The sequence below is a fragment of the Coregonus clupeaformis genome, chromosome 12, assembly GCF_020615455.1.
Source record: "Coregonus clupeaformis isolate EN_2021a chromosome 12, ASM2061545v1, whole genome shotgun sequence".
NCBI lineage: Eukaryota > Metazoa > Chordata > Actinopteri > Salmoniformes > Salmonidae > Coregonus > Coregonus clupeaformis.
In genome coordinates, this window is record NC_059203.1 from 40,002,687 (window position 1) to 40,014,508 (window position 11,822).

The 11,822-nt window shown below is 43.7% G+C and overlaps 1 protein-coding gene across 2 annotated transcripts; it reads left to right on the plus strand.

Annotated features, from left to right (window-relative positions):
• The first annotated feature begins 536 nt into the window (after positions 1-536).
• LOC121577646 (serine/arginine-rich splicing factor 3) lies at positions 537-8,855 on the plus strand. 2 transcript variants are annotated; one of them, XM_041891408.2, is made up of 7 exons: positions 537-644; positions 1,511-1,575; positions 1,848-2,058; positions 2,509-2,649; positions 4,479-4,517; positions 7,713-7,799; positions 7,986-8,141. In XM_041891408.2, the coding sequence occupies exons 2-7, from the start codon at positions 1,569-1,571 to the stop codon at positions 8,011-8,013; spliced, it is 513 nt and encodes a 170-aa protein (XP_041747342.1). In that variant the 5' UTR covers positions 537-644; positions 1,511-1,568; the 3' UTR covers positions 8,014-8,141. The 2 variants fall into 2 exon arrangements, with proteins under 2 accessions (XP_041747342.1, XP_041747343.1); XM_041891409.2 differs by lacking the exon at positions 1,511-1,575 and having other exon boundaries at positions 542-644; positions 7,986-8,855.
• The last annotated feature ends 2,967 nt before the right edge of the window (positions 8,856-11,822 follow it).

Sequence of the window (11,822 nt, forward strand, 5' to 3'; positions counted from 1 at the left end):
ATCAGTAAAGCAGAAGCCAAGGGGTTAATAAGAACAGTGGTTAAAAACAAATGGCAAGAGTTGTGGAACAGGGAGAGAAAGGGAAGACACCTGAATAAGATCCAGGAAAAGGTTGGGGCTGGGAGGTCCTCAGGTCAAGAGAGAAGGGAGGAAAGTGTAGTCACAAGGATGAGACTGGGACACACAAGGCTCAACAGTACATTGGTGGGGAAACATCCGACTGGGAGGTGTGATCATTGTCAGGAGATGGAGACAGCGGAAGATGTTCTATTTCAGTGCCAGAAATATGGGAGGGAAAGGGAGTGATTGTTATTAGATTTGAAGAGTAATGGGGTTGAAGAGCCAGGATTAAGTGAACTGCTGGGTAAATCTTCAGGGGATTTAGTATTTAATTATGTATTTGGTTTCCTTAGGGAGACGAGAATGTTTGGTAGGATTTAGGCCACTGTCTCTGGTCCACACTCCAGTCCAGTTGGTGGCGGTAATGCACCTTAAAGTTGGTTCCCAACCGCCATAAAATACCCACAGAAGAAGCTTTCCGGTCTCCATTTTATTATAGCTAGCAGCTCATGTCGCAGCTACAGACAGGCGTTTCGACGAAAGACTGCAAACGGATCGAATATTAGTGTTGGTTTTACAATACGGTAAATAACACGTACCTAAATAATGCAAAGTGTGATATGTATTTCATTTTTTCAATTCATGTTAATTTTATATTTACTGGCTTTTGCTCTTGTATTTATACTAGCTAGCTAACGTTAGCTGGCCCACCGAAGAGTTAGCTTGCTAGTAACGTTAGCCATTTTCAATATTTTCGCAGTTAGTTAGTGAAGTTAGTTGAAATGGCTAAACCAACTGTACCGCATCATGTAATTGTATTGACAAATGTTTAAGTGAATTTGCAACTATATTCTATGGCCTCACTATATTCCATGGCATGTAAAAAAAAAAAAAAAGTGAACTAGTAGGGAGGGAGCAAGCAAATGTCGTGAGGGTTTTATCTCGGCAAGGCCCCAGCCCGGGCCTGCCATTTTGCATAACTACACACGGACAACTAGTTAGTAACCTTAGTGAACAAAGCAAAGGGGGTGTGGGCGATGTTGACCAACGTTGGATCAGAAGACAAGCTTGTTCTACCCTACTTATTACTTAATTTCTGTTATCGCAGTAATGGCCGAACCTGTTATTCGTGCACGGAAATTATATATTAGAAGAATTACCGCAATGCATTTCCATGTGCTATGCATTTCCACACCACTTGCTTTATGCCCTGTATTCATTTCTGGCACATTGTTGGCTACACCAAATTCGGCTACAATGACGCAAAACATCTGATTGCGTGTTATAAACACAACTGGCTGTTTGAATGTGGTTTTGTAAATTGAATGTCGAGGGAAATTTGTAAATCTGCGTGTTATGAACATAGACTATAGTAAAGTCCTACTTGAATATACATTTGTGTGGAAAATGTGTACTACGTGAAAATCTAAATGGACAATTCTTCTTTCAGTTTCTCATTCACGTTTGAGGAGTATCAATTTTTGTTTTGAAAATTGAGACCTGTTGAAATGGCAGGTAATTACAAAAGTTTTCGTTACTTGCATGCCAATACACTTGACAGATGGACTGTTTGACACAATAATTGCAAATAATTAGAGGTGTGTGTGTGTGTTCCAGAACTGCTTGATGTAGCTTTTCTGGTTCATTTTGTAAATTGGCCAATCGGCTGCCTTTTGAAGCATGATTCCTAGAAAGCAAAACTAGTCAGATACTGTGAACCAACTCCAATACCAAAGAGTGAGTGGAACCTGTTTTAATTCTATACCTTCTGCTTAATATTTTTACAGATCCAGCCATGCACCGAGATTGCCCTCTCGACTGCAAGGTCTATGTGGGAAACCTGGGGAATAATGGCAACAAGACAGAGCTGGAGAGGTCCTTTGGCTATTATGGACCACTTCGCAGTGTCTGGGTAGCAAGGAACCCCCCAGGCTTTGCTTTTGTGGAATTTGAAGATCCAAGGGACGCAACAGACGCAGTGAGGGAGCTTGATGGAAGGTAAAGCCTAAGAAGTTTGTCTGGTATAAAAAATAATAACTGAATGATAGAATCAGGAAATTGAGGACTGTTGAAATGAGAGATAATCACTAAAGTTTTCGTTCCTTGCATGCCAATACACTTGACAGATTGACTGTTTGACACAAGAAATTAGAGGTGTTCCAGAACTGTTTGAAGTAGCTTTTCTGGTTTTTCTATATGAATGCCAAGTTATCTCCATATGCTTTTCACTTTATAAAATAACTTTGACAGAGCCTAGTTTGCTTGGAGATCCTTGTTTCCAAGCAAGGCACTTACTCTGATATTTGGAAGGACTACCTATTAATTTAAGTTGCCACGTGCCTCCATTTAACTACCCGATAGTTGGCGAAACAAGTCCATGCATGCCATAATGTTTTGGTGACTGTTTAACCATATGCCCTGCGGTAACATCCTTATTGATCTGCACAGGACACTAAGTGGTTCTCGTGTGCGAGTGGAGCTGTCCAATGGTGAGAAACGCACCCGCAACCGAGGTCCTCCTCCCTCATGGAGCAGACGTCCTCGAGATGAGCATCGCGGGCGTCGTGGTAGCCCGCCCGCCAGGCGCAGGTAACCCATCTACCGTACAGGGCTTTATGATAGCAATACCCAACAGACTACTAATCCCTTTCTGCCCCTTTTCCTAGTTAAACTAACGTTTTATTCCTGTGTCTTCTTTCCAAACTGCGTCTCCTGTTTCTCTGCAACATGTTGATAGTTTAGCTCTGACTGTTTGAGAACCCTTGTTTCCATGGTAATCTACAGTGGTTACTGATGTGGTGCTGAAAACGTGCTGTTTTCATCATTATCGTTGTTGTTCAATTTAACGAGTTCCAGGGTATTTTAGATCCAGGGGGTGGGTACAGTGTGAAATGAAGTGTGCTGCTTTGTATGCCAAGTTAGGTACATTGGCATTTACTGCTGCCACATTTTCAAAAAATTTGGATTGCAAGCTTTACACTTTCCTGACGCACTGAATGTGTTTTGGAAGTGTACTATACCGTGTGCACTTGCAAGATTATTTTAATATTTGGCAAAGCTAGCTTTTTAAGTAGGTGATTCGTATTGCAAAGCATTACCTATCTATGAACCGGGTGGGAGGGAAGCTTAATGATGCTAGATTGGTTGTTTTTGTTACAAATTGAGGTTGCTTTTTTATTTACCATTTATATTAATAAAAATGAACCCCCGTTACAGAGTCATCACCATGCCTCTTCTCACCACCCTCTGAGTCAGTCAACTAGTCCTCTTTCAGCATCATGTGACCTCTGACCAGCGTGCCCCAATCAGCTTGGCTGGTGTCGTGTCACATGACCCAGGCATGGCCAGTCGTCAGGTTGCACCAGCCCATTGGTTCCTGCGCATGCAGTTCTCAGCCTCCTCCTCCAACCTTAACCCAATCGGCAGCGGCCCACCTCCCATTCCCGACCAATCAGCGTTTTACGTCCCCAAATGTCTACACTACAACCTACCAGCAGCAGCCTTCGGCTAACCAATAAAAGCAGGAAAAATCCACAGCCAGCCCCCATCCGCCAGCCAACTAATCACCTCGCAGCATCTGGCCAGTCCTTTTCAGCCAAATCTGCCTACCCGGCCGACAGTCTGCCACCCCTTCGTCATTTCTAGCTTGTTGAAAACCAAAAGACTAGTAAGTTTTTCCTGCTTCATACAGTACACTGCTGATTACAAATTTAAAAATGAAGAGAAAGCTGCCTTAAAAAAAGGTTATCCTTTTTTATTTGAATCAAACGTGGTTTGTATTTCACACTAATTACTGTAATCCGTTGATTTAAAGGGGAGTGGCTCTACATCCAGTGAGTCTAGGACCCTGACATTTTGAGAAATGTGAATTATTAATTTGTGACTTTCTAAATGTTCAAAGGAGCTATTCTGATCAGTGCTTCCCCTTCCAAAGGGTAGGTCCCTCCCTGGTTTAGGTCACAGTGGTCCCATCTTTTGTGTGCTTTGCGGTTGTGCTCAATATGTAACCTTGATTTTACTGCAGCATTGAGTCCCCGTACCCAATGTTTTACCATTAGTTATGTTACAACCCTCCATTTCCTTACCTCTTCCCATTTGGTATAATTGCACTTCTTTCCCAAGCACTTTTTGCCATTCACTCAGCTGGCAGTATTAACTAACCCATTACCTTTTTATGGGAGGTGATGACTGAATTTTGGATTACAAATGCCTTATCAGCAGTCACCCATTCTCATCCCTTAGGAGGGGTGTAGACAATAACTTTGTGCTCACTGAGGGGCAGTTTTCAGTGGGGACTGTAGGGTTTACTTCAGGGGAGTACAGGTAATTGGGGGTCGGATGGGTTTGGTATCAATGGGTCACCAATGTATTGCGCTCTGCTTTTGACACCCTCTCACCACCACCCCCACCCCCCGCAGATCCCCACGTAGGAGGAGCTTCAGCCGCAGCCGAAGCAGGTATGTTGACAACCATAAGCGTAATAGTAAAAGTTAACAGCCATACTGTGGGCAAGTAAGATCAAAACAGATGATTGGTCATAGAAGCGTGGACTAAAGGACCATATTTTGAATCATACTTACAGTACCAGTCAAAAGTTTGGACACCTACTCATTCATTGGTTTTTCTTTATTTTTACTATTTTCTACATTGTAGAATAATAGTGAAGACAGCAAAACTATGAAATAACACATATGGAATCATGTAGTAACCAAAAAAGTGTTAAACAAATCAAAATATATTTTATATTTAAGATTCTTCAAATAGTCACCCTTTGCCTTGATGACAGCATTGCACACTCTGGGCGTTCTCTCAACCAGCTTCACCTGGAATGCTTTTCTACAGTCTTGAAGGAGTTCCCACATATGCTGCGCACTTGTTGGCTGCTTTTCCTTCACTCTGCGGTCCAAACCATCTCAATTGGGTTGAGGTTGGGTGATTTGTGGAGGCCAGGTCATCTGATGCAGCACTCCATCACTGTCCTTCTTGGTAAAATAGCCTTTACACAGCCTGGAGGTGTGTTGGACCATCTGGTTTGCGCTTCGTGCGGTCCCACTAAGCGCAAACCAGATGGGATGGCCTGTCGCTGCAGAATGGTGTGGTAGCCATGCTGGTTGTGTGGGAACCACACATGCAGACACCATCCGTTCACCTACTCTGTGCCTCACAAAGACACGGTGATTGGAACCAAAAATCTCATGTGGATTTATCAGACAGGACAGATTTCCACCAGTTTAATGTCCATTGTTTGTGTTTCTTGGCCCAAGGAAGTCTCTTCTTCTTATTGGTGTCCTTTTTTAGTGGTTTCTTTGCAGCAATTTGACAATGAAGGCCTGATTCACGCAGTGTCCTCTGAACAGTTGATGTTGAGATGTCTGTTACTTTTATTTGTACTGCAATCTGAGGTACAGTTTACTCTAATGAAATTGTCCTCTGCAGCAGAGGTAACTGGGTCTTCCATTCGTGTGCTGGTCCTCATGAGAGCCAGTTTGCGCTTGATGGTATACAGACGATAGCCCTATTTGGTAAAAGACCTTCATGTCTTAAAGTAATGCTGGACTGTCTTTCTCTTTGCTTATTTGAGCTCTTCTTGCCATAATATGGACTTGGTCTTTTACCAAATAGGGCTATCGTCTGTATACCAGCCCTACCTTGTCACAACACAACTGATTGGCTCAAACGCATTAAAAATAAATTCCACAAATTAACTTTTAAGAAGGCACACCTGTTAAATGAAATGCATTCCAAGTGACTACCTCATGAAGCTGTTTGAGAGAATGCAAAGCTGTCATCAAGGCAAAGGGTGGCTACTTTGAAGAATCTCAAATATGAAATATATTAACACTTTTGGTTACTACATGATTCCATATGTGTTATATCATAGTTTTGATGTCTTCTCTATTATTGACTGGGACTAATATATATGTGTATGTATGTACAGTGGGGAGAACAAGTATTTGATACACTGCTGATTTTGCAGGTTTTCCTACTTACAAAGCATGTAGAGGTCTGTAATTTTTATCATCGGTACACTTCAACTGTGAGAGATGGAATTTAAAACAAAAATCCAGAAAATCACATTGTATGACTTAAGTAATTAATTTGCATTTTATTGCATGACATAAGTATTTGATACATCAGAAAAGCAGAACTTAATATTTGGTACAGAAACCTTTGTTTGCAATTAGAGATCATACGTTTCCTGTAGGTCTTGACCATGTTTGCACACACTGCAGCAGGGATTTTGGCCCACTCCTCCATACAGACCTTCTCCAGATCCTTCAGGTTTCGGGGCTGTCGCTGGGCAATACGGGCTTTCAGCTCCCTCCAAAGATTTTGTATTGGGTTCAGGTCTGGAGACTGGATAGGCCACTCCAGGACCTTGAGATGCTTTTTACGGAGCCACTCCTTAGTTGCCCTGGCTGTGTGTTTCGGGTTGTTGTCATGCTGGAAGACCCAGCCACGACCCATCTGCAATGCTCTTACTGAGGGAAGGAGGTTGTTGGCCAAGATCTCGCGATACATGGCCCCATCCATCCTCCCCTCAATACGGTGCAGTCGTCCTGTCCCCTTTGCAGAAAAGCATCCCCAAAGAATGTTTCCACCTCCATGCTTCACGGTTGGGATGGTGTTCTTGGGGTTGTACTCATCCTTCTTCTTCCTCCAAACATGACGAGTGGAGTTTAGACCAAAAAGCTATATTTTTGTCTCATCAGACCACATTACCTTCTCCCATTCCTCCTCTGGATCATCCAGATGGTCATTGGCAAACTTCAGACGGGCCTGGACATGCGCTGGCTTGAGCAGGGGGACCTTGCGTGCGCTGCAGGATTTTAATCTTTGAGACTGTGGTCCCAGTTCTCTTCAGGTCATTGACCAGGTCCTGCCGTGTAGTTCTGGGCTGATCCCTCACCTTCCTCATGATCATTGATGCCCCACAAGGTGAGATATTGCATGGAGCCCCAGACCGAGGGTGATTGACCGTCATCTTGAACTTCTTCCATTTTCTAATAATTGCGCCAACAGTTGTTGCCTTCTCACCAAGCTGCTTGCCTATTGTCCTGTAGCCCATCCCAGCCTTGTGCAGGTCTACAATTTTATCCCTGATGTCCTTACACAGCTCTCTGGTCGTCTTGGCCATTGTGGAGAGGTTGGAGTCTGTTTGATTGTGTGGACAGGTGTCTTTTATACAGGTAACGAGTTCAAACAGGTGCAGTTAATACAGGTAATGAGTGGAGAACAGGAGGGCTTCTTAAAGAAAAACTAACAGGTCTGTGAGAGCCGGAATTCTTATTGGTTGGTAAGTGATCAAATACGTATGTCATGCAATAAAATGCAAATGAATTACTTAAAAATCATATGTGATTTTCTGGATTTTTGTTTTAGATTCCGTCTCTCACAGTTGAAGTGTACCTATGATAAAAATTACAGACCTCTACATGCTTTGTAAGTAGGAAACACTGCCGATTTTGCAGGTTATCAAATACTTGTTCTCCCCACTGTATACATGTATGACAAGTATTTGTTCTCTTAACACACCCTCTGTCAGTTAGCACAGCTTTCCAAACTTCTCAATGATGACATCCTCTTGTCAACAGAGGCCTCAGTAAGATGCAGGTTGCTTTGGTTAATTATGTGGTTCCTTCTGTATTCAGGTCTCTCTCCAGAGACAGGAAGAGGGAGAGATCTCTGTCCCGGGACAGGAACCATAAACCCTCAAGATCATTCTCTCGATCAAGGAGGTAAGCAGGAGGGGTTTTAACAGAAAGAGCAAGGATCTTATATCTTGTCTTAACAATGAAACCGCTTTACTTGTTTGTATGTAACGGTAACAGACCATGGCTGTAACATTGTTCCGAGAGTGCATGAATGCTCCAGATAAAGTTTGTATTAACATTCTGGCTTAACTGTTTTCCCCCTTCTCACAGCCGCTCCAGATCTACTGAGAGAAAGTAAGAAGATTCACTGCAATCGGGTTTGAAGGCAAATAAGATGGATGAACGAACGGGCGTCCCTCTAGCGAGTCGTTTCATGTGATGGACTTTAAAATCCCCTCTGGTCATTTTTTTTTTTTTTTTTTTTTTAACAATCAAATATGTTAACGGTTTAGTGTTTGCTTCTTTGTGACATGCAAGGTATCCATTTCCTCTGTATTTTGTAAATAAGTGGGTATGCAGTTGTAATGCGTTACTGAAAGGGCTGAACTCGAGAACCAACTTCTTATTGAAAATAGCATATGACATTGATGTTAGTCAAACTTTTATTCCAGTGCCAAAATTGACAAAAATGCAAGTAGGTACATTTTGGTGATAGTGGTACATTTTGGTGATAGTCAGTATCGTCCAAAACAGACTTGTGAGATTTGTGTACATGAGTTCGGCATGACTTGAGTGTTGAGTCTCTGTATGTCTATAAAAGTACCAGGTCAAGGAAATGCCCTTTTTTTAAAAATAGTCTAGTGCTCACGTCATGTTCCCATGACGGCAAGATTTGTGTCTGGAGGTGGTGGAAGGCTATGGTCACCTATTCTATGTTGAGAGATATATATATATATATATATATATATATATATGAATCTAATTGATCTATAGGATTTTTGCTGTTCTGTCAGTTCCTGTTGGTAAAGATTTGTCAATGGGAATAATGACACCCTTATTCAGGATATTGGAATCTATTTGATGAGAAAATAGTAGTAATGAATACAATTATCTCAATTTTGACTTTACAATATTCCACTTTCTTTTCCTTTCTTCGTACTATTTGTAATGTTCTCAGAATTAAAAACTGGTTGTAGAAAAGTATTGTTAACATTTATTTTGTGGGAAAAGCACTTCACTGATTAAAATAAAAATGGTTCACTGACTTCAAAGGTGGGCTCGCTTTGGATGTGGAATCATCGATATGACACTGTATAATAGGGTGGGCGTTAGAGATTCTCTGAGGCAGGGCTGCGCCTGAAGCGTAGCAAGTGCACATTCCAAGCACAGAGTGTGACATACCTAGGTCACAAGATCACAGCGCAGGGTCTGTGTCCTGTGGAGGACAAAGTCAGGGCAATCAAGGAAGCTCCAAACCCCAAGAATGTGTCCGAACTCAGGTCATTCCTGGGCATGGTGAACTACTATGGTAAGTTCTTCCCGGAACTGTCAACAGTGTTGGCTCCACTTTATCAGCTGCTCCACAAAGACTGTAAATGGAAGTGGGGGCCAGCACAAGAGAAAGCTTTCAAGGAAGTGAAAGCACTACTACAATCAGCACAACTGCTGGTTCATTTTGACCAAGACAAAGAGATCATCCTGTCATGTGACGCCTCGCCCTATGGCGTTTGGGCAGTACTCTCTCATCAGATGGAGGACGGGTCAGAGAAACCCATTGGATTCGCATCACGCACGCTGACAAGTGCTGAGAAGGGTTATTCACAGTTAGACAAGGATGGTCTGGCTATAGTCTTTGCTGTGAAACGCTTCCATCAGTACCACTATGGTCGTCATTTCATGCACTGACCACAAAACACTGATGATCCTTTTCAGTGAATCAAGATGCATTCCTCCCATGGCTTCAGCAAGGATACAGCGCTGGGCCCTCACACTGTCAGCTTACCAGTACACTATTGTGTATAGAGAGGGGAAGGACAATGCAAACGCAGACGCACTCAGCCGTCTCCCACTACCAGAGATGCCCGCCACAACTGTGGTGCCTCCCGAGACAATTTTCCTAATGGAGAGATTGTCAAACTCACCTGTGAATATCAAACAGTGGACAGTCCGGGATCCTATCCTGTCCCAAGTGAAAAGATTCCTTATGCAGGGTTGGCCTGTCATAGAGGATGATGGACTAAGACCTTATGCAAAGCGCAAAACTGAGCTGAGTGTGCAGGATTGCTGCATACTCTGGGGGTCCAGAGTGGTTGTTCCACCCCCTGGCCGTGCACAAGTCATGGATGAGGTCCATGAGGCTCACCCGGGTGCCTCCCGGATGAAACATTTAGCCAGATCTTACATCTGGTGGCCTAACATGGATCAGGACGTAGAAAACAAAACGAAATCATGTTCTGAGTGCCAGAGAAACCAGAAGATGGCGCCGCCCCGCGCCACTACATCTGTGGGAGTGGCCTGACCGCCCATGGTCCAGGCTGCACATAGACTTTGCAGGCCCTTTCGTGGGTCACATGTTCCTTGTCATTGTGGACGCGCACTCCAAGTGGCTGGAGGCTCACATCATGAGCAACATCACAGCGACCACAACCATCGAAAATCTTTGGCAGGTGTTTGCAACCCATGGTCTGCCTGACTCTCTTGTGTCCGACAACGCAACAACCTTTACCTATGACTTGTTCCAAGAATTCATGTAGAGAAACGGGATTCGCCTTATCCGCAGCATTCCGTTTCACCCGGCCTCAAACGGCTTAGCGGAGCGGGCTGTGCAGACACTGAAAGAGGGGCTCAAAAGGATGACTGGGGGTACCATCACAACTAAGCTCTCTCGGTTTTTGTTCCAGTACCGCATCACGCCACAAACCACAACAGGACAGGCTCCAGCTGAGATGTTGATGGGCAGAAAGCCAAAATCTCACCTGGATCTACTGCGTCCGGACATCAAAGCACGAGTGGAACGGAAGCAGGAGAAACAAAAAGAGAGACATGACCACCACGCGAGGGAGAGACAGTTAAAACCCAATGACACTGTCTACATCCGCAACTTCAAAAGCAGCCAACGCTGGTTGCCAGGTATCATTCTGAGTCAGAGTGGTCCTGTCTCCTTTGTGGTCAAACTGACTGATGGTCGAGTCATGCGCAGACACCAGGACCACCTCCGCCTGCGCTATGACAAAGACAAGACCATGTTTTCAGATGGAACAGCTGTGGGTGGTACTATACAAGTTGAAACCCCACAGGAAACAGTATCTGAGGAACAGGTGTATTCAGTGGTTCCAGCAGAGGGTGATGGACATTCTCTCACAAACACCCAACCCGCTCCTGTGCCCTCAGACCCAGCTCCACTGGGACACGCATTACCTGTGTCTCGTGGCACACCAGGAGTACTGCGCAGATAATAATAATAATATGCCATTTAGCAGACGCTTTTATCCAAAGCGACTTACAGTCATGCGTGCATACATTTTTTTTTTGTGTATGGGTGGTCCCGGGGATCGAACCAGCAGAGCTACAGAGGACCACAGCGTAGTTATGTTAACATATAGACTAATATGTTATAAATTGTGTTCTTACACTGGTACAGTTATGCCCTATGAGAGATGTACAACTGCGCATGTGCGAAAATAAAGAAAGGGCATTTTCCCGCGTTCTGGTTGAAACACCAACGATGAACATGTGTGTTTATTCCTCCGTTAAGTAAGCCGGTATTCCTGTCCTGAAGATGACAGCACCAACAGGTTATGGGCCCAGGAGGGAACATGGAAGCCGATGGAATAGATTATGTTTCGACGGAGATGAAAAAAAACTACGAGTTATGGGAGACGAAGTTTTTGGGACACTTGCGTTTGCTAGGGCTAAAGGCCACCATATTGAGCGTGGATGAAGATGAAGAAGACGGAGAGAAAAATGAAGAAGCCTACGCCGAATTGATACAGGTTTTGGATGATAAAAGTCTTTCCCTGATAATGAGAGAAGCAGCAGATGATGGGAGAAAAGCGTTGAAGATATTGAGGGAACATTATGCAGGTAAAGGGAAGCCACGTGTGATTAGCCTCTACACTGAGCTAACTTCTCTTCAGAAAGCCAGTGACGAAAGTGTTACGGATTATA

Coding starts and splice junctions, on each gene's coding strand:
- LOC121577646 (XM_041891408.2), top strand. Junction 4,518..7,712: donor TTCAGCCGCAGCCGAAGCAG/GTATGTTGACAA, acceptor TTCTGTATTCAG/GTCTCTCTCCAGAGACAGGA. Junction 7,800..7,985: donor TCATTCTCTCGATCAAGGAG/GTAAGCAGGAGG, acceptor CCCTTCTCACAG/CCGCTCCAGATCTACTGAGA.